General features: G+C 38.1%; 1 protein-coding gene across 3 annotated transcripts in view; it reads left to right on the forward strand.

The window, feature by feature from the left end:
- UNC80 (unc-80 subunit of NALCN channel complex) overlaps positions 1–23503 on the forward strand; it is a 185841-nt gene that overhangs the window by 153118 nt on the left and 9220 nt on the right. For 2 of the 3 annotated variants that reach the window (XM_039844657.1, XM_039844658.1), the window contains 12 exons: positions 1277–1312; positions 1652–1870; positions 6297–6497; positions 8666–8789; positions 9738–9863; positions 11100–11223; positions 11951–12157; positions 14846–15030; positions 15618–15783; positions 17130–17309; positions 19513–19651; positions 22082–22138. In XM_039844657.1, the coding sequence (XP_039700591.1) occupies positions 1277–1312; positions 1652–1870; positions 6297–6497; positions 8666–8789; positions 9738–9863; positions 11100–11223; positions 11951–12157; positions 14846–15030; positions 15618–15783; positions 17130–17309; positions 19513–19651; positions 22082–22138 (1764 nt within the window). The remainder of the gene's footprint in view (positions 1–1276; positions 1313–1651; positions 1871–6296; positions 6498–8665; positions 8790–9737; positions 9864–11099; positions 11224–11950; positions 12158–14845; positions 15031–15617; positions 15784–17129; positions 17310–19512; positions 19652–22081; positions 22139–23503) is intronic. The other variant, XM_039844660.1, reaches the window with a different exon arrangement.

A 23503-nucleotide genomic window follows, 5' to 3' on the forward strand; every position in this document is an offset into this window, starting at 1 on the left:
CGGCTGTTGGGAATGAAAGAAATCCTAAAAATGTCAATACTAAGTGTGAAAATCTCCAAGGAAAAGAAAAGAAGGTGAGAGTTTAGAGTTCAAGAAAATACCAAGGCTTCTTTTGAAATTGTCAAAGAGAAATCTGAGCTATCTTCATAAATTGGCATTTGTGTCAATTTATTTGCACGAACATGCAAAATGTTCTCTGTCTCCTGGGTAGTCTTTGAACTATTCTAACGCTGTTTCATTTGCCTCCAAGAAAAAGGCAAATAAAACAATAATAATCAGGAGGTGTTTCTCATTCCCAGTTATGCAGTCAACTTTCTTTAACCTGGACAGATTTTCCACAGACAATTCATCCCAACAGGCTCAGGTCCTTAAATGACGATTTCACAGTCTTTGACTTAATCTTCTTCCCTGTTTTGGTGTAACTCAGACACTGGCTATACTTGTTAATATTTTACTGCTTCATTCTGTGTTAATCTCTAAGTAGTCTAACACATACACAAAAAAGTTTTAATTAGCGTCTTCCTCCCAAAATCAGTTTGAGAGAAAGTTCTCATTTCCCAAGATGGAGTAGTTAGCAGGGAGTGTTTAAGGAGAAACTAATTTTCTAGTCTCTTTGAAGCACATTTTTAAGGGTGTATCATTATTTATGTAAAGTTAATTTATGTAAATTTATGTAAATTTTCTGCTCATTGTATCCATTAAAAAGAAAACGAATTTCAAATTCAACTATAAGTTTCCTAATGTGATGGCTAACTCATGAATCAATTTCTTATATTGAGAAAAATGATTATAGTTTGAGTGATATTTAGGGGCTAGGTTCAACTACTAGATGAAATGTGCATGGAAAAAAGGATTTTTAAAGTCCTATTATCAACCACTCATGAAGCAATAAATTTCCACAAATGAAAGGAAGTCAGCCATATTTCGTCCTCGGATCATGTAAAAGCATGTACATGGTGTTAAAACTGTAACTTACCTTCAATTCACTTTCAAAGTTTTCAAAAATTTTCATTTGGCTACATTTTATGAATTTGTATATGTTTTTATATCTTTCTACAAATTATATGACAATGGAATAACTTTCATAGCAGCTATAATTGCAGCATATGTGGCAGGCAAATGAAAGATAAAGATTTTATATTTTAGAATTTGCGTGTGTATATTTGTGAGTTTATCAAAATGTGTAACTTTTTATAAGAAAAGTCCTTAAGAAGCCCTACCACGGGGCCCCTGGTTGTGCTCTGATAGTTATACAGACTGTTTTTCTGATTCCTAGGTACCAGGAACAAGGTGCCAAATTACACTTTATCAGGTATGAAAAGACAACTCTAATTCTGTATGAATTCTGACATCTTGTGATGATTGCCTTTGAGCTGGATTATGGTTCTGTCACATTTCATTTAATTAATGCACGGCATACTATTTCTGGTTAAATCCTCAGGAACTGGCTAATGTAAAGCTGCCACAATTGGGGATAGCAATCTCTTCTAGAATGATAAACTTTATCCTTCAGATGAATTTTCCCTAGGTCTCACCCTACTGATTTATTAATGTTCCTATAATGTAAGGAATCATATTTTTCTTCCCTCCTCTCAGAGCTGCCATATATACATCTTTTCAGGACCCCAGTTAACCTTTTATAATTCCCCAGGGAAAATCTCCACTTGCTGGAGGAAGGGCAAGGCCTTCCCAGAGAGGAACTGGATGAGCGAATTGCTAGGGAAGAGTTCAGAAGACCCCGGGAGTCCCTGCTGAATATCTGCACGGAATTCTACAAGCACTGTGGGCCAAGGCTGAAGATCTTACAAAACCTGGCTGGGGAGCCGCGGGTCACTGCCCTGGAATTGCTGGATGTGAAGTCCCACATGAGGTACTGTCCTAGTTTTTCTTGCCCCTGAGTGTGGACGCCGCTTGGGCCATGTGTCTGGGGTGTGGGTGGGGAAAGGAGGGGTCCCCAGGATAATAACTTGACTACTTAGAGTGATTTGTTTCCTGTGGCTTGGAGGCACATCCTACAGGCCCTCTGGGAGAATGTATGTGAAGTCCATCAAAAAGGCTCTTAGGCTGGACAGAGGAGAAATGTCTTTAAAGACAGAAAAAGCACAGTCCACATGTATGTGTTTGCTTCTCAATAAAAGAGAGTGAAATGGAAATTTCATCACCTTCTTCCAAGTACTGTTTACTGCCCAAATTCTTATTTCTCATGAGAATTTTCACATTTGACATGAAAAAAACACTACTACTTTCAGCTGAAGGACTTACTCTTGTCCCTGCACCACCTGAAGTAGGAAAGTGAGCAGTTTCGACTCTGAGCCACACTTCGCTTGGGTCTGAGATCTGCTTTACACAAATTGTGCATGATAGGCTTTCAATGTTTCAAAACAGCCCTGGGAAAAATTCTCAACTGAATGACGCCAGTCATCATTTCAAAATTTTTACTACTGATGTACCAGGGAGAGGCCCTAGAATTGCGTATTTGTGTACTCACATTTCCTTCTTTCTGTAGAGATGCCGCTTGTTACTCAAATCATAAAGACTGTGTCTGTATTTTCAGATTCTTAAAGGGAACATGATTCCCAAGAATCTTCTATTCAGATTTGTAACAGTTGTAAAGTGTCATAATATTTTCTTGAAAGAAAAATTCCATGGGTCACAAAATATTTGCTTGGAAAGTTTAGTGTATCTGTAGAGTTAGGTTCTAGCCGTTCAGAAATAACATTGCAATTTGGCAAAACACACCAACTTCCTGATTATTGACTTTTTTCCCCTTAAAATTACCTCTCGAAAGTACTAAGGGAAGTAAAATGAGAAGCTAGAAATATATAGAGAACACAGGCTCTTTCCCTTCCAGGCTAATTTCACATTTTCTGAGTTGCCGACACACCCAGAACTCCGGAGCTTCACACTTGTTCACATTCCCCGCTGTGCAATAATAGGGAAGAGCTTACTTCACACTGAGAATTTCAGCTCCTACATTGGGAAAAAGAAGGAAACTTTCCAGTGTTAAGATCCCATTGCCATAGCAACCCAGTGCTGCATTCAGTCCATCCCCGCTCTTTTCCCACTAATTGTAGCTAGCTAGCCAACCTAAGCAATTCTGTGAACAGAGCAACATCACATTCCCAGAGTCACTCACTGCTACTGATGGCCATTTTGTGGGAGACAGGAGAAAAGATTCCTGAAAGATGGATGAGGGAGAAAGATGGATGAGGGAGAGAGAGAGAGGGGTGAGGAAGAGAGATTATGATTATGGGTTAGTTAGTAACTTGACCGTCTGCATCTACACTTCTTAAGGTTTGTGGAGGGTGGGGAAATGGTGAGTCAGATAGGCCTGGAGCTCCCTCTAGAGGCCAAACCCTATTAAAGGTTAAATGAGCTGTAGTTCAATGATTTAGCTTGGTGCTGGCACTGACTTCACAGAGTAACAGTAGATACCAATGATAATGAGAATGATCCACATACCAAGCTAGACATTAGGAATGTAAAATAACATCCTGATTCTCAACATAATCATAATCCAATCCAAGAGGCACACACATTTATAGTAAATAACGGTAATTCAGTTTTGCAAGTACTATATATCACATGGGTATTTATGTATTTATCATTTTACAAAGTACTCGAGGCAATTTAGAAAATTACATGATACAAAGGGATAGAATGTACAAATTAGTCAAAACAATGTGAAAAATTATCAGGTAGATATTCGTGTTTATGATAAGATTAGCACAGGAAATCTGTATGACTTGGTCATATTAGATGCTCTTCATGAACCATAAATTTGACTCTTACCTTCTGAGTTATCAAGCAATGAAGAAGAAATGATCAATTAAAAAATCTTCATGTCGGTAAGATAAAAACAACTAGGTATTTGATAAAACATTACTTTTTAAAAAAATACGAAGAACAAGAAATGTCTCCTGGTTTGGTGTTTGTTAAAAAGAAAGAATGGTGGGATGAAATGAAAGCCATCCTCAACAACATCCCACAGTGTAAAAATGCCAGTTTCGTGTGGCTGGATACCCGTCAGTACTCAAATTTGCCAAAACTTCATTATGCAATTCAGCCAAGAGCAACCTGTCTGGAGCCAGGATAATGTCATTCAAGAGCACAGTTATTTGACAGCCCGGAGCTATCAGAGGGTAGGCAGAATTTTTACTGCCAGGGATAGTTAGACTAAATGTCGTTTATTAATGCAATTTCTCATAATAAGCTTTTGATAAAAATAAACCTGCCATGATCTCTGGCCAAACAGATATTCTGTTTTTCTGAATAGGGGCAGATCCATATGTTTTGACCTTACACCAATCATGGATATAATTAAGGCTTACTTTTATAAATTAAATATCCATTTGGATGTATGTTGAAGTCAGAGCTAAACATATAAATTTTGGAACTGTGGGTATGTAGGTGGTATTGAAAGTCGTAAGAATGAATAGTATCACTCAAGGAGAGAAAGGGTTGATTTTTAAAAAAGGAATGTGATGATATCAAAAGTAGAAGAGATATTTTCGAGAAATGTTTGATTAGAGCCAAAGAGCCAAGAAGCAGTAGTGAGGTGATCTGTACTCCTGTATTTGCAAAATATATGGTTGACTGCAAGGCTCTCAAGGAAAATATTCCTGATTAGATAGTCTCTGCCCTACGGGAATTTATTGCCTCATTTGCCCAACCCAGAGTTACCAAGCAGCAGGACAGCAGGACAGTAAGATGTGTAAATATTCTCCCTCTCTTTGCCATTTCCCCTCTCTCCCCACACTCTCTCTCTGCCTCTCCTTCTCTTCCTGTCCCCACTTCTCTCCAACTCTCTCTCTCCTTATTTCTCCCTCCCCCTCTTAATGGGAATATGTTTTGTGTTCTCATTAGAAAGGATTATAAGAATGTGTTTTACCAAGAGGTTATTCATGTGATACTACAACAAAGACAGTATTAAAGGAAATTTTTGGTTTTATGCTCAAAGCAAATTTATTTTATAACACAACCAGAGTTTAGGGAATTCAGGTAATAACTCATAAAGTGACTCAAATTCAGCTCTTAAATATTATTTTCAAACTCAAAATGATTAATAATCTCTCAATGTCATCTATAAAATAATAAGGGAAAAGAAATATGTGCAAATAGGTATATACTTATCTGTCACACACACACAACCTAGAAAGTAAAGAATTATTTTCTACATGGCACATTTGTGAGAAAGTGATAAACAGGAGAATGAATAGGCTGTTTTTTAAATGATTTCTTTAAAATATGCACATTCACATACAATTTCCAGAAGGATAGTGTGAATGTTCAGTCAGAAAATAAATAAGGAGGAAGAGACAATAACTATTTCTTGATAATGAAGGGTTGCCATGGAAAAGATGGGTTGAATCCATGCTCCCAGATTAAGTGTAGGTGAAAGAAAATGAGAGAATTTGGGGACCTAATATGAAGAGAGCTTCTTACAGTGTGGACCTCCAAAGATAGGATGAGGTGCCTTGTGAAGTAGTGAGTTCTCCATCTGTGGTGCTAGACAGATGGGGCAATTGTAGAGCAATTTGAGTGTTAGAGATGCAATGCCTTGGCTGTGATTCCTAAACCAGAGTGCCTGTCAGAGTCTCCTGGGGAGCTCTTAAACTGTAGATCCTTTCTAACATTTATCCTATCTCTCTTGGAGTAATCAAAAGGAAATTTCTCCTTATCAAAATGCTGTAGTTAATACATGAGAAGAGGAATGAAACAATATTACCATTGTACTACTTTTAATGAATTAATGCATCTGTGTAATGTTCACTAGTGGCAGCCGATGTCATAAAAAGAATGACAACTAGGAATCATGTACCTCCTGATTAAAGTATACATCATCTGTGAAGTACACTTGCCAGAAAATCAAAACCTGATCTGATCTAGCCCCTTGATCTAACTACCAATTGAATTAAATATGGGGGTAGTGGAATAGATTAAACGAAACTATGGAGATTTAATCAGAAAAATCCAGAGTATAGGAAATGCTACAAGACAAATAGCTAATTTATTTAACAAATAAAATTACAGATAAAAAAAAAAACCAAACAGAAGAGAGGGAACCTACAAACTAAAAAGACTCAAGAAACATATCAACCAATTGAAATTTATGGGCCTTAATTTATCTTGATTTTTTTTTAAGTTTATTTAAAAATTATGAGTAATGCACCAGAATGTTCTTAGTTCAGGGAGTCGGTGTGTTGGAAGGAGGGTGATTAGCATGGTGCTGTGTTGGGAATTTTTCACTGTGATTTCTAAGCTAATTCTTAAAAACAAACAAAAACTAATCTTAGATTGGCAGAAATCGCACACTCGCTTCTGAAGCTGGCACCGTACGACACACAGACAATGGAGAGCCGTGGGCTTCGACGCTACATCATGGAGATGCTGCCTATTACCGACTGGACAGCTGAAGCAGTGAGGCCAGCCCTTATCCTCATTTTAAAGAGATTGGATAGAATGTTCAACAAAATTCATAAGATGCCTACTCTGAGGTGAGGAGGGTTGCATTTTGCAAGCCTGTTGGTGTCGCAAGCCTCTAAGTTAGAGTTTGTCATTTTTTTAAGGTGGTGGATAAATCTAGAGTTAAATGAAAGTTTTCTGCTGCTTGAAAGTTTTCTGTTGATACATGTGGATAGCAAATCAAATATATGAGTGCATAAGTAGCAAAGTCTATAACATATTCTGTAAAAATATATATTTATCTTGAAAAATCTATTTCTCAGCTATTATGTTCCTTATCTGACACATATGGAATTTGATGTCTATCCTTCAGTTCCTTTTGAAGTAAGGCAGGATAGGCCTTATGAAGAAAACAACTAAGAAAAGAAGTAAAATTAACTTGATATTCAAGAAATACTGTATTTAACAGTAGTATTTTAGGTACCGGTTTAAAGAAATGCCAATTTTTCAATAATCAGCTAAGCAGCAGTTAAAAGTTTCCAGGATTGATAACAAATGTTTAATTTTCACCTTTTCACCTCATTCGGGTGGTACTAAATGAACATTTTTACCACCTAAACTCCATTCAGCGGCCTGAAATATCCGTTTGGTAGCCTTCCTATGAGCGGATGCCTCTGAACCAGTCCACCTGGACATCTGAGCCCAGTTTGAAAACTTGTAGCCATGTGTAGCATTTGTGGAGTTCCACAGATAGATGCTAATAAACCCACTAACTTGGAAATTTCAAGTTTGGGTTAGTGAGAGCATTTTCTATTCTTTTAACTAAACCCCAAATCAATGTAACTCTTGTCCCAAGAATTTGTAGCACTTAGTGTTCAATTTGGCTGAACTTTCCCAGAATTTAGCCTATGCTCTTCATTTATGCAGCCATCAGGAGTTGCTGAATTTATAAAAAAGAAATTGAAAGACTTCATTCTAATAATTGAGAGTCTGTTCCTATATTCTTTTATATTATAATGATGAATGCATATATATTATTTCAAGGTTATTATTTTTTTTAGTGGCATGAAAATACTCGTACTTAAAGCACTCCTATGTTCTTTAGTGATCCCAATGGAACATTTGCGCCTATTGGCAAATGGCCAAAGTCTTATAATGTTTCCAAGAGTGTGTCTAAATAAATTATTTTTCTTAAATAACTTCGTATCTGTAAGATGTTAAACATCTCCATAGGCTGACTCATTTGTCATATAATGAAGCCCGTTATAAAGAATATCATGCTTCCTAAAAGTAGATTTCATGCTTCCTGAAAGTGGATTAATGCATAGACTTAGTAGGTTGTAGGCAATTTTCTTGTGCTGCATGCTGTGAATTTGGCATTACCTTGGATTTAATTTCTTCGGGTGAGCTCAATTTAACAAGAGAAATGTTGACTAAACCTGACCTATGGGTTACTTAGACATCAGGGATGTCAATATATACCCATTTATGAACATTTCCCTTTTGTCACTGCCGACATTTTATTCTGGTAGCAAATACAAGCTTAGAAATTGTTTGCAGGGTAAAATTTGGAAATAATGTAGCTATCTGTAAAGCCCAATCTGTTAGTTTCGGTTCTAAGACAATTGCAGGCTGGACTGACTTTTATTACAGAAAATCCTATGTTTATCTAATTTGATTATGTATACCACCTTTTACAGTACCAAAGAAAGTAGCCAAAAAATATCACTTCTTAGGAGGCCAAGAAAGAACACTTTAAGAGTATTTTATTTTAAAGTGGTATTTTTGGCAGGAGTTGTCATACAAATCCAATTAGTTGTAGTCTGGTGTAAAAGCTGATGAGATCAACTGCAGTCTGAAAAATAGATTTCAGAAATGCAGCCTGGGGTGAGATTAATTCTGTTGGGAGTAATTACCCACTTGATGGGTTTTCTAAAATGGTAGTCTTATATCCTCTTTCATAGTTAAAACCAGGGAACTTAAAATGCAACCCATTCATCTCTGTTTTTTCTTCAATAGATTTTGTCTCATTAGTCGAGTGGGGTAGGAGTGCCTCTGCCTCGTTTTCAGTATCTTCTTGCTTTCCCAGTGTGCTCTGTACTTTTGGAACAACATGGGTAAACTTCATCCCGTGTGAAGCACTTTGTTGTCTGAGACTCTCATCCTGTCTTAGATGGCGTCAGAATCACTGTCTCGTTCACTTGTTTCAGACTCTCCAGAAGGGAGCCAAGCTGCTAATGGCTCCTATATTGTATTCCAGGCGACAGGTTGAGTGGGAGCCTGCCAGCAATTTGATTGAAGGGGTTTGTTTGACACTTCAGAGGCAGCCAATCATATCCTTCCTGCCTCACCTTAGGTCACTGATCAATGTCTGTGTCAATCTGGTGAGTAGCCAAGTGGCAATCTTATAAAATTTGCATAATTTAACTCTGCTATTGACTTCTCTGAATTGAAGATTTACAGGTCAACCACTTTGTGCCCCTACCTACCTATGAAAACAGACGGCTCAGGTGACACTGAAAATAGGGAGGTACATTTCAAGGTGGTGTGTGGGGAGATACAGGGGCCCATCCCAACGCAGATGGGATCTTGGTGTGCTGCTTCCCACACACTACTTTGACAATTCACCTCAAGTTGCGCTGAGAGTTGAGGGCTGCCAGTTGGAGAGTGGGGTGGCGGAGACGACACAATTGGCTAGAAGTTAAGGTAGCCTGGGGCGGGGGAGTTTAAAATGCAAAGAGGATTTTTTTTTTTTTATTAATGCAAAATAACACTGTGAGTTGGCAAGTCTAGGATTTATGTGAAGAAAAAAAACTTTTTATAATATGTAATATCTAGAGTCTGGTCCCAACAAGGTTTTGTACGATGTAGAAACCATGTTAGAGCATTTCATTGAACAGGATCTGCTGCTTAACTAGTTGAGCAATAAATCTGTAGCTGGAATGCCTAGCGCAAATAGAGCTGTTGCCATCATCATTGTTGTATTTGCTCCATCAAAGAATGTTGACTGCATCTCTTTGAATCCACGAGTAAGTATGTCCGGTCTCCTGATTAGAATAGTTTCTGATTCATCTCTCATTATTTACATAGTTAGCTATAAACGACATTCTACAAAACCTTGGCTGAATCCAGTGTAATATTCGATCTGACTCCAGACATTACATGCCTTCAGAAGAAGGCAATGAGAATAGATTGAAAGTAACATGCCCAACCTTCAAATTATTATTATTATTATTATTATTATTGCTATTATTATGAAATGAAACTCCCTTACTATGGTTGCATGAAATTGCAATAGTCAAGGCTGGTCATGTGCTCTGTTTGTATTTCAGGTGATGGGAGTGGTAGGACCTTCCAGTGTTGCTGATGGATTACCCCTTCTTCATCTCAGCCCTTATCTCTCACCACCTCTGCCCTTCAGCACAGCTGTTGTCCGGCTTGTAGCATTGCAGATACAGGTGTGACTGCCTTACCTGTTTGTCACGCTCATTAAGTTGCTGGTTGAGGCACCAGATCACGGTGTTCTCTTTTTGTTTTCTGCAAAGGCTGGGCAAAATCTGTGAATCAAAAGTGTAAACATCTCCAAACTTTTACAGGTTTGGAGCTTCAGCCCTGAGCTTGGCCCTAAGTTGTGCTTCTGTAATTCTTCTTGAGATCTCAACAACAGCAGAGTCATTTAGTCCTGCCACAACCTTGCAAATCACTTCCGTCATTTAAAATGTGTACAGATACCTTAGGAAAATAACGGTTCACAGATAATCAGCTCACAATCATTAATTAAAAGAGACAGCAATATTCAAAGTCTGGTTTTAAATTATTTGCAGAAAGAATTGCAATATAAAATTCTTTTCAAATATTATTACTAGACTTTGAATATTTTAATTTTCTTTAATGATCGTGGGTTGAATATTGTGGGTGCTTTTTTTTATTCTCCCAGTTATTTTATTTCTTAAAATTAAAATAATCCTTCCCATAGCAAAAAGTACAGAATGCCAATTCCCCTGCCTATTTCTGCGTATCACCTAATTTTAGCATGTGGTGAATCATCAGAAAGCTCTGTGACCAATGGGAAGTATAACACCGATATAAATGGATAACTGACCCATCCATTTTCTGACAACCATGCTTGGTGGTCCATCATCCAAAGAATGGGTAGGTGATAGAAACGAAATTAAGCAAGAACTGTGGCTACCATGCAGAAGAGAGATAATGACATCTCTAAAGTGATGCATTTTAATAACCTGTGTACAGAGATCATTTCTTCCTGTATTGACTCTTGCTTTCTGGCTTGGAGAAGGCCGTATGTAGGGGTCAGAGGACTTTTAAATAACTCCCAAATGGAACAGATGGCAAGTGCTCATTTTCTTCCTTTTCTTCTGTCTCTAAAATATTTATTGGTGAACCCATGGAGAAAATGAATGGGGAAATGTGGTTGTTTTGGTACCAGACCGTAATTTTTCATTTAATATTCAAAACATTACTGTTTTTTTAGGTATATAGCCCTCAATTATGTCAAGCAAATGGTAAAGTATCAATTTTAAGTGAATCTTGCATGCTGCACAGACGACAATCGAACGACATAGTTTACAGGAGCAGCCAGCAGGGAATCACCGTCTCCGTCACGCTGTGTTAAAACAAACATCCTGAGTAGTGTGGGGGATCGATTAATCTTTTTTTCTATTATTGCTGCACAGGCTTTAAAAGAAGATTTCCCTTTAAGCCATGTGATCTCCCCATTCACCAATCAAGAGCGAAGGGAGGGGATGCTTTTAAATCTACTCATCCCATTTGTGCTCACAGTAGGATCTGGAAGCAAAGGTCTGATTAATTTAACTAAAGGAATTTATCATTGTTGTTGTATTTCGTTAAATGCCAGGTGTTTATTTCTCTTTCCTTTTCTCAACAAGGCCATCACTGAAGTCGATCTGAGTGGTTTAAATAGGGTTACCTTAGGAAATAGATATTTTTTTTCTTTCTTTTCAGTTTAGCTATCCTGAGTCAAAAGTTTCTCTGCTCCACCTCGTAGAAGATACGTTCTGTTTAAAATCATTTCAGCACAGCAAAACTCAGGAGACTGTTGTTCAATTTACAAATGGTATTGACTGAAGTACAATTCGTTGTGAATTGACAGGTGAATGGACTTTATAACCTACCGCCACTGGGGTTAGCATAAATCCTGCCACTACCATTAAATTCCAATGTATTTTCATTACTCTTCCTTTTTGGGGGATTTCTCTTTTAGGAAAATTTTATGTCAAATGTAAAGACAGTACATTATGAGTATTTGGGCAGAAAAAAGAAAGGAGATTGAAATGGTAAGCGGGAGACTTGGCCAAGAACACAAGCCCTTGGGTGCAGACTGTGGAGAAAACAGTAACAGGAATACTGTTACTGTCTGTGGGAGAAGCTGTACTTGGTGGAGAAATACCTGGGTGTCCTGGTTTGGAATCGGAAAGAGAGCTAAATTTTTCTGTGTCTGATGTGAAAGGTCTACCTCGTGACTTGCTTTTCTTTCCACTTCCCTCTTGGGAACTCTGCCCCTCAGATAGCCCCTGGCTGGAGCAGCCTGAAGTGCAACTGCTGCTGCAGACGGTCATTAACGTGCTTCTGCCTCCAAGGATCATCAGCACCTCCAGGAGCAAGAACTTTATGTTAGAGAGCTCTCCTGCCCACTGCTCCACCCCAGGGGATGCAGGGAAAGACTTGCGTAGGGAAGGCCTGGCAGAGTCCACCAGCCAAGCAGCGTACTTGGGTGAGTACTCTCTCTCTCCCTCTCCCTCTCCCCTCTCCCCTCTCCCCTTCTTCCTCTCTCTCTCCCTATGTATATGTGCATATGTATATGTATGTATGTATATGTATATATGTGTGTATATATATATATGTACATACGTATGTACTTATTTAGTTATATTCTACTTGGACTCAAAAACATATTTTAAAAGACCTCAGTCAAGAAAGCATTTAAAGAAGCTACTTGGGCAAGTAAGAAGCATCACTCTTGCAAAAGAGTCTGGTTTCTTTCAGTAAACATATGCCCCCAAACAAAGTACATTCATACTGTGATGCCTAAATTACTTGGATGTTTTTATAAGGAAGGCATCTACAGTAAGAGTTCCTCCTTGCTGACTAAGTATGAGATCACTAAAGAGATTATCGGTAGCTATTATCAGATCTGGATTCAGTCTAATGTACAAGGAAACTGCATTGCAAAACTCAGTGGGGCTCATTGGTCTGTCATCCATGTGAATGGAACCCCTAGAGTTAGGCAGTCCACATCCTGTGCAGCAAGACATGGTGGCCTTCTAGTATATTAGGCCCTCTACTAGCTATTTTTCTTCCCTTACGATATCATCTTAAGTTTCCATCTCGATCTTCACTCTAGCAAGGCCAGTCGACTTGTTCTCCCATAGCCTTGCCCGTTCCCTTACCCCTTCCACTCCTATTTTCTCATTCCTCTATCCCTGCCTTTAACTTGGCCCCGACCCGTGGAACACGTGAAAGCCTCTCCTTGGCCCTGATGGAACTAAGTCAGGCGGAGAAAGACCACTCTTGCCACAGCATTTGGAATAAGGAGCATGGCAGCAGAAAATCTCAAAAGGAGGAAGCTGAGAAAATTTTGCTTGACATTTTTCAATTCATTAGCACAGATCTTGGTGGGAGTATCAGATGAACACATGCGCACTGGTAAAAACAGGTCCTTGGAGTTTGGAGTGTGTGAGGTATTTGGACTGCATTATAAAGGGATGTATTTGAACATGATTTGATTGACAATGAGAATGAAAAAGAAAAAAAAAAGGTACATGTGCACAGACAGGACCTACACACGTGGGGCTTGGTTATCAGAGGCACGAGAATATAGGGTTTAAATAAAATTTAGACTCTGGGACAAAGCCGTGCATGAGGTTTGGGATTGCACAGAGGACGATGGAGAAAGAGGGCTTCATGTGTAAGACAAGGATGGGAGGAAACACTTGACACGTAACTATTTTCATTTCTCTCCACTTTCTGTCTTTCTAATGAAAGTGGATCCTTCGGTCACTCAGCCAAGCTACTGGACCTCTATGTTAAATTTGTTTTTACATTTATTTTGAGCATTACTGTGCACTAAGCAGTGTTTTCTATACTTTACATTATTATCACATGGAACCCTTATAACAACTCTAAGAAGTAAATGTTCTCATTTTAGGAGCGAAGAGCCTAACTCGACTAAGGTAACTTACCTAAAGCCATACAGTTAATAAGTGGCAGAGCCAAATTTCGAATCCAAGCCATCTAGTCCCAGAGTCTCTGCTCTTGAACCCTTTGCTGTCCTGTTTGTGTGTTTGGCTGATGGAGGGAGGGCAGAAACTCGGAGAAGGCTAACAAGCACATAACAGTAGAAATATCACCAGGATCAGGGTAGAGAAAGAAGAGATCCTTTTGCTCATTTGTTTTAACTGAGGGAGAGAAATAGAGTTAAGCGATTGCTGTGAAAAGTGAGATTTTGAGGAGGGAGATGAATAAAGAAGCATCTTACAATATCTCTACGTTATATGGCATGGTGTGCCCCCTGGAAATGCCCTAAATAGAGGGTAAAGGAGTGTGTGACTCTTGAAGGGTTTAGGGAGTTGGATTTCCGCATGTCTTTTAGTTGCTGAGATGGGCCTCAAGACACGATCAAGAAGACCCAGATTCCCTTGACTGCCCCACGGTAGACTCTGTGGGGAGAGCTGGGGTGGCAGAGGAAGCTCCCACCAATCTTTACAATATTCAGGTTTGCCCTGACACACTGGGAAATCTGCTTCCTGGAAAACAACAACAACAGCAACAACAAAACACGTAGATTGTGACAGGGCTGCCAAAATATACTGTAAAAGAAATGTAACAGGGTTTAGCAATAGACGTGATATGCATTATGGGCATGGAAGGGAAGGGATTACATTTGGGGAGCAGTTTAGGGTGGGGTCCTAAAGGGAGCTGGGAAGAAGGACTTTTGTTTTAACTGTGCATATCTGCTTGGTTTGATTTTACTTTTAATAACACGAGTTTATTTCTATGCTTAAAAGAAAAACAAGATTTTTAAAAACCCATGTTTTAGGTTAGGATGTGAGCGATATACTGGTATTGCCATAAAGCCGCTATGATAAAACTTGAGGAAAGCAAAATATATCTAAGAACTGATTTGCTCTGTATTTTCCAAAGTAGCAGTTTAATGTCCCTAAGAAAGATATTTGTGTTCTCCTAATCAGAATTGAAACTTGTTTTACCATACAAATTTTTTTCTTGATGTCAGAATACTCTCGCTCAGGAGGACATGTAAGTTTTTGGAAATGGGGAGAGTTTAGAAATTTAGAAAATGTTCTGATGCATAAAGGGCTGTGGGTGTGGGCAGCTGGGCGTGGGCAGGTTTCTTCCCAAGCACAAGTCTGCAGGCTCACTCTTGTCTCTTCCTGGTGTGAAGCGCTGAAGGTGATTCTCGTCTGCTTTGAGAGGCAGCTTGGAAGCCAGTGGTACTGGCTGAGCCTCCAGGTGAAGGAAATGGCTCTGCGGAAGGTGGGGGGCCTGGCCCTGTGGGACTTCCTTGACTTCATTGTGCGGACCCGAATACCCATCTTCGTGCTCTTACGCCCTTTCATCCAGTGCAAGGTATGCTGTCTGCTTCTCCTAGGAGTGATGAGCCCTATGAACGTGCTGCTGCTCCCCAGATTAAGGCAGGATTATGGCAGCAGTTCTCATGGGACGTACTAAGGCTCGTTAGTAGGACCTGTTAACACCATGCTTGATGAAGAAACAGCTCAAAAATGTATCCCAGAGAATAAAATTTCATGTTAGAAGTGCCTGCACAGTCTATGAACTTTGCCTTCTCCACACTAACCCCTCTCCCTTCCCTCTCCCCCCGCAAAAAAAAAAAAAAAAAAAAAAAAGATTGACCCATGGGATGATCTGGAGAATGTTCTTTTTTCAGTGGCATCACTGAGATCTGATTTTAAATAAACATGAAAAAGACAGGATAGTTGAAGCATGTTTTTTTTCTCTGAGACCCTCGGTATTCATCCGCCTTTTATTCTTTTCATGGCCTGATTTCCTGGGGAAGTAATGCAAAGCACTGTTCTGAAAACTTCATATGCGTTACCTGGTATAATCTTCACAACCAACTAGGAAATAAGGACAATAATTAGTCCGCTTTACAGATGGGAGGATTGAGGACCTGAGAATCTATACCTTCCTTTCAGCTTCTGGCCCAACCAGCAGAGAATCACGAAGAGCTTTCTGCCCGGCAACACATCGCCGACCAGCTGGAGCGGCGCTTCATCCCGCGCCCTCTGTGTAAGAGCTCCCTCATTGCTGAGTTCAACAGCGAATTGAAAATTCTGAAGGAAGCAGTTCACAGTGGGTCAGGTGAGCTCGCATGGGCTTTTTCGAATTTGTCTGACTAATGGCATTCACAATCCACAGAGAATGCTTCTGTCCAGGTCAGCCCCACTTTTTAAAGCCATGTTCTGATTAGCCATTTCGGTACACTGGTAAATTTGACCAGGCAATCATTGTGGATGACAAAACAGATCAAGGGACTCTCATCTGAGTTTAATTTTACTCCTTTTCTAAATTTTTTTTTTTTTTTTTTTTACAATCTTCATTTCTGCAGTTAAACCGTTTCTTGAATATTTAACTGGAAAAAAAGTATTTTAAATTCTCGCTTTTATTTCCTTTTTGAAAAGGAGAAGGGAGACTTGCACTCACCACTGAGCACCTACTATATGGTAGATGATTTCATAGCTGTTATTCCATTTAATCCACACAAATACCTGCAAGGTGCATAACTGAAGGTCCACTTATAGAACGAGGAAACAGACTCAAAAGAGGATAAGTAACTTATACACATTACAGTGAGAGGACTTAAAATCAGGTCTTTATTATAAAGCCTTTAACTTTTCACAGATTAGAGGGAGAAAGGATTGAATCAGAACTGGCAGATTGGGAGTACTTTCTTTACATTATTAAAAAGATTTTCTTTGGGAATGCACTGTTTACTTTTTACAATTATGTTAACAGCAAATTACTGAGGAAGGAAAATAAATCATCATCTGCCATTAGAGGGCAGCCATTACCCATAAGTAAATGTGTGGCTGTTTTTTTTCTTTCTTTTATTGCTGCTTGCAATGTATTAAAGACAAACTATTTGACAAGTACAATCTTGGTGAAATTTCCACAGAGCTATTCAAATATTCTACTTTATAAGAAAATAATATGACATAAAATCTAGTAAGTATTTTATAAATTGCATTTCAAGAAAGGGAGAATGAGAGCACCGTTTTGGTTATGTATTCTGATTTTGATTGTGAGGTTCCTACCAGACAATGTATTTATTACTTCTATATACTTATGTCAGGTAATATATATTTCTCAGTAAAATCTGCCAAGTTGGAAGCTACAATACATGACAAAATAAATTTGCATTCTACCAGCCTCGGAAAATGAAATTAAAAAGCAATGAGAGAGGAAGCAACGTCAAAGCATCTTACATTGTGAGACGTCATCCCACAAGGAAATTATTCAGTTTATATCAATGGCCAATTTTTTTTTAAACATTCTCACTTACATTTGCTACTTTGTCTTAAAGATCATTCTGGGACACACCATTTAACTGACTTTTCTTTAAAAATACAAGTGGTCAGGGAGGAGCAAACACTTGTTTTCTTTCAAGATCCTCATATGGATTTCCTTTGGTCTCTCAACTCCCCTAGCCTACCAAGGGAAGACATCCATCAGTACCGTGGGCACCTCCACCTCTGCTTACCGCCTGAGCCTGGCCACCATGTCCCGCTCCAACACGGGCACTGGCACAGTCTGGGAACAGGACAGTGAGCCCTCCCAGCAGGCTTCACAGGACACCCTGAGTCGGACTGATGAGGAAGATGAGGAAAGTAGGTCACCCCACAGAATCTGGAAGGTGGGGAAGGGGGGTAGGGGAGGGTCATGTGTGACACAGCTTGGCCATACAAATGGGGCTTAGGAAGGATTTCTAGAAGCCTTTCCAGCCTTTCAGTTCTGATCCCTGGTCATTTTTACCAAAAAAAAAAAAAAAAAAAAAAAGGGGGGGATTTAAAATGGAATTGTGATAGATTCCATGATTCCTTCTTCCTGTTCTTCTATAAATCCCTTGATATCCTTGGTCATTTGGAAGGAATTCAAGCTAAAAGTAAATCTTTAGTGAGCCCTAGGTTTTCTTTGAGCTTACATATTTAACCTTTTCCACTATCATTTAAATTGTGCTTAAGAAACTAAGGGAAGCATTTATTCCCCTTTCTCCTAACCATCTTGCTTAAAGGGTTGACTAGCACTTACATGACCCCATTGGGCAAGAAAAAGTGAGCATGCTTATGCTCAGAACTCAGAAAAGACATCAGCTATGCTATCTAGAAGATGAACCAGCAGGCTATCTTGAGAGAATACAATCAAAATTTGAGTTAAGAGTGTCCCCAGTGACTGAGACAGCCCAGGAGCTTCTAATGCATATGCTTCAGATTTGGTGTTATAAAATGAGAGAGCTTAATAGGAGTAGATTTTAAAAAGTAAAGGTGAAAGGTTCCACTAAATACCACTGTTATTTAATGGTTTCTCAAAGTTACATTGATTATTTTCCAAGTATTTGAAAGACACTCTGATATAACATTTATAACAAAGTGTGCTATCAATGCCTTAAGAATGAAAACAAAATCTAGATCTTCACTGAGAGCCCCTCCATACCAAACAACAACAAAAAGTCCCATTCTGAACTAAATTAAGTAGAGGAAATGAGAATTGAGGTTAGAATTTTAATGAACTAAGATGAATGAAAGTATTTAATACCCTACTACAGTTGGATGTGTAGGAGAGGAAAAGAAAAAAAAACGCTTTGTCAAAACACTTACCAGTATTGTTTCCACATTTAGTTTTAGGGTCAATCAGATAACAAAGTGATAATCATATTATCCTGCACCCAACCAATAGACATACTTGTTTCTAAGTCACCCTAGTCATTGCTCATGGAAATACTCCTAAAATTGTAATTAGGAAAATTTTGAAAAATATATTTTTTTATTTTTTTCAATTACAGTTAACATACAATGTTATATTAGTTTCAGGTGTACAATATAGTGATTAGACATTTATATAACTTACAAAGTGATCACCCTGATAAGTTGAGTACCCATCTGACACCATACATAGTTATTACAATATTATTGATTATATTTCTTACGCTGTACTTGACATCTCTGTGACTGTTTTGATAACTGGCCCTATGTTAATCAAAAACATTTTGATTACTGTATTTACTGTATAGTTCACTTAGAATGAGGTCACCTAGTCACAAATACTGTCCTCAAGTTAACTCTCATTTGGATCTGAGTACGTTAATTTCTGTATCTATGGAGAATACACCACCACATGCTTAAAATTTTAAAGTTAAGCTAAAATAAGCATTTATTTCTGGACATTATAGGTTTTTAATATTTTTCCAAAAGAAATCTGACATAGTCTTTCCCTCAGCAGTCTAAAACTGTTAAATGTACTGAACGTACTATTTGAATATCAAAGACATATACTTGATATGAAATTATAGTCCAGCTTTTCTGAAATCTTTAATTCGCAGGTGCCCCTTGACTTTCGCAAATAATCTAATTGTAAAAGTGAACAGGAAGTTTACACGTATTTCATGAAGGCTGTTCAAGAGTGGGCAATAAGTAGACATGAAGAATTATTATTCATTCCTTTATACAGATTAAAATTAAGACACCCAAAGTCTTTTTTTTTTCAAGATAGAGATACATACATGAAGGTTTTTTTGCAAGTGAAATAAGCAGTCACTTTAATTTGCAGTTCTATTTACATTCTCAAGGTGACAATGTTCAGTAACTGTAGAGGGTAAGCTGTAAAATCTCAGTTTTCATACAAATAGGGAAGATGTTTCTTAAGACCCCGAAGGTCTTAGTTTTCTATCTGTGCAAAAGGACAAATGGTAATTTTGCTTTAGAGATTGCCCTAATGTTGTATTCAAGCCAAGCATGGAACCCAGCTACAAATTTGGTTTGGGTTTTCCGATCAGTGTTATAGTGTGGTAACACTCCATTCTTTTGTCCCTTTCAGATGACTCTGTAAGCATGCCCAGTGTGGTAAGTGAACAAGAAGCTTACCTCCTGAGTGCCATTGGAAGGAGGAGGTTCTCCAGCCACGTCTCTAGTATGTCTGCACCTCAGGCTGAGGTGGGCCTGTTACCCAGCCAAAGGTAAAGAGCCATGGATATCTTATACTCTCCATTTAGGGGAAAGGTAGACATTATGAAAATTCACTCACTATTATAAAATGGCTGAAGAGAAGCAAACAATCAGTGTTTTAAAATAGACTATTCAACAAAGGACTTTTCAACTAGGGTTGTGCAGGTAACAATTTGCAGAGAGTTTTCCAAGCCAGGTCAGGAAAAGGGATTTCGATTTCTGATCCAATCATTATTTCTCCTTAAAAATTTTCCACAAATAGATAAATGGTCTTCTTTCAAATGACATTCTTGTATTTCAGATGTATCATTAGCTAAACTAATAATGAATACCTGGCAAGTATTTAGGACTACCTTGATCTATTTGGTGACGTTTAGACTTTTGTTATATCATCAGTATTTATGTGGAGGTAGTGATGCTTATTAAACAAGCAGAAAAGGACTTGTGCCACTATGTGTAACTTTGGGTAGGTCATTTAAGAAAAGCCCATAGTTTTCTCCTCTGTGAAATGAAGAGGTGGCTATAACCATTGTTAAGGTAAATTCTCTATAGTTCTGTGATTCCATGACTAAATTCTTTAAAACATTTTTTTCAGTGTTCTCTGCTCCCTAAGATTATATATCTGATGTAAGAGTTAAAACATTATCTATTTCAGAGCCAATGATAGTTTTACTTGAGGAACTGAATTATTTCAAAGAATTAGCCTAATCTGTTTTTTTCTAGTTTGTTGTTTATTTTTAATACCTATACATTCAATGTGGTATAATTCATACATGAAAAATAATAAAAATCAGGGCACATTCTAATGTTTAGATAAAATCTGTTAATATGCAGAAATAATTACCCTGTACCCAAATCTTTTAGCGAATAGTTCATAAACTATACGGATGAAATAAAATTTGTGAAATAAAGCTTAACTTTGAAGAACATTTTTAAAATAGAGGAAAATGTTAAAAGATGATTAATAAATAAATTGTATACTTATAAAGAAAGCAATATTCTATATACTATTTAATTATTACAAAAATTGCTAATATATAAGCATTATTATTATTGTAAGAGATTTTTTTACCCATGATTTGGTAATTTGGTAAGGAAGTCTTATAAATAAAATGTGTGAAAAAAATCAGAACCAAACTATAAAATATCCCAAAACAAGATATAAAGTCATACAAGGAAACTATTTTTAATTGTTAGCAATGTGCAAGATTCCATCAAGAATAAAATAAAACCATCTAGCAATTTATTCAAAAGTTTCATTTAAATTAAGGAATTGTAGGAATTTAGATTAGGGTTTTGTTGTTGTTGTTATTGTTGTTATTTACCTGAAGGAACCAGGCCATCAATTCCCTTTGTACATATCCATTAAGGGGCTAACTCATTTCCAGAGAGAAAATTCATTCTAGTATAGATATACTAGGAATTCAGAAAAATAATATAATTAAACCCTTTGGGCTCGAGTCATACTTTAGAAGACTAGTAAAAGTAATGTCTATGTGCATTAGAGAAAAGGAGTCTCTTTTAGGGAACAGAGGCTATTTTTACAGTGTATAGTTAGTTAAATGATTCTTCGGGGTCAGGCACTCAGTTTCTTAAGTGGTTTAAGTCCATCTAGTTTAACAAGTATTTACTGAGTGCTTCATGGGTGCTTAGCTCAATGCTAGACACTGAAGGAAAGAGAGCTAAAGTATGACACAGTTTCTGTTCACAAATCCCCAAATCAGCTGCATCCAAATAAATCGATAAACTATTTAATTATTCTCTCACCAACCTAACAGGTTTCTTCTTTTGGCATTTACAATTCAGTCAATAGAGGATGGAGTAAGGAGGTAAATGTGAGTTCTGTGTGGATTTTCCAGGGTTATCTTCCTTCCATTTGTTTACTTGCATTTTCATTGCAAAATTAGCAGGAAAAGTTGGGTTCTTTCTTTGCTTTTCTTAATGACATCAGTCCAAGAGTTTGGTTATGGCAGTTCCTGGTAAGTGGTTTCTGGGTGATAATGTCACAACTCACAAGACAGGAGCAGGATCCTGGTCAATGAAACATCATGTACATAAGACAGGTTAAAAATAACCACCCAGCCAAATGTTTGCCAAAGGAATGATAGTTTCATCTTGTACAGTTTCATTCTGCAACACGTTTCAGAGCTCATGTGTCCATTTGGAGCTCGTTATAATTCCCAACTCTTGACCGATAAATAGATCACTCCTCTGAGAGTCGTATTCATCCAAAGCCCCTCCTCCCCCATTGCCTTGAGTCTTATGTCTTGACAAACCCAGCACAAGGTGAAATGGTTGACTGTCTCCTTTTCCTTCCTCGTTCTGTTAAATTTATTTATTTTTGGTTCTCGGAAGCAGAAAACTGCATGCCTTTTTTCCTTTTCTTTTATTTGTTTGCATTTTCTTTCCCTAAATGCTTCATCTCCCTACCCCTCCTGCAGTGAACCTAATGTCCTCGATGACTCCCAGGGCCTGGCCGCTGAGGGCAGCCTCTCTAGGTACAGTGTCAATGCTACCTGTCTATTGGTGTCTGTGCTGGGAAACTAGCTGTTCCCTGTCTCCTCTGTCTCTCTGTCTCCTCTCGCCCCGTCTAGATATCTATTTCCATGCCTTGCCCTTTGTTGCTCATGAACACACAAGCCTGGAAGTCAAAGGTGTAGCCTCCTTCATTTTCAGCTTCAGAGCTCAATCACAAATGGCCTAAAAGGCCTACTAAAAAAAAAAAAAAAAAATTCTGTGGAGTTCTTTTAGGGGCTTGTCCTATGGGTGTCTGAAACGTTTGATGTGCCAAATGTTAAATTTATCCCATCTAATCATTCCCTCCCACACTGTTATTCCTTAAGAACTATTGTTTGGAAGCCTGTTAATTTGACTCCCCATCATCTGGAAGCCCCTTATTAATTTGAGACAGGTCTTTTAGCTGATACCGTGGGTGGTAGGTAAGAAGACAATGATGCTGTAATAAGAGTAGCAATGTCAATACAAGTTATATATTTCCCTCTCTTTAATGCATGCTATGTGGCAGGCTATTATAGTAGCTTGTTCAAACAACATTTATATGAAGGATATCTGTCCCAGCACAAAGATGACTCCAAAACTTGCCATGAAATAGCAGACACAAACATTTCTTGGTAAGTAAGAGAAGTCTTATAATGTGAACAATATAGTGTCCTGGCTACTGGCTTAAAGTTTCCAAAAGGGGGACTGCACCTTTAACACTCAGATAAACCACGTCAAACATTCCTAATCTTGTGCTGTTGATTCACACCTCTCAACTAATCCTCATTAGGGGTAATGCTTTGTGTTCATTCTAAGAGTGCCTTTGTTCCATCTCAAGAGAAAACATTCCCTTTCAGGTTTGCATTACATAGTGAGTACGATATACCTGTGTTTATTGCTTTATCACAAAGATGAGGAAATGTTGAGAGGCCGTTCCTGTGATAGGTTGTCCTTTGTTTTCTTTGCATCTTGTTCAGATTTCGCATTTTCTTCTGTAATTGAAAATGGGAAATTTCGTCTGTCATCAGGTGTATCTTTTTCTTTCTTTTTTTACTGGACCCATAAGTCATGACATTCATTTGTGTTTGCGAGCCCTTACCCCAACAGATCAGTCTCTTACTGGTGGTGAATGTGGAAGTGCCGCAGAGTGCAGACTTAATTCCATAATCAAGGGTTTTAGGGATGGGGGAAAACAAAACAGTTCTCAAGCTGGTTTCCCTCCATTGTTCACAGCTTTTGAAGAGATTGGAACCAAGTCTAGGACCGTGACCACTGCTTTCAAAGAACGCATTTGTTAAATGCTTACTATTGCATGTGAGACAAGAGAACCTTGATAGAAGATAATTTCTGTAGCCTCCTGAGAG

Source organism: Pteropus medius, unplaced genomic scaffold, assembly GCF_902729225.1.
Source record: "Pteropus medius unplaced genomic scaffold, Ma_sr-lr_union100, whole genome shotgun sequence".
Taxonomy (NCBI): Eukaryota; Metazoa; Chordata; class Mammalia; order Chiroptera; family Pteropodidae; genus Pteropus; species Pteropus medius.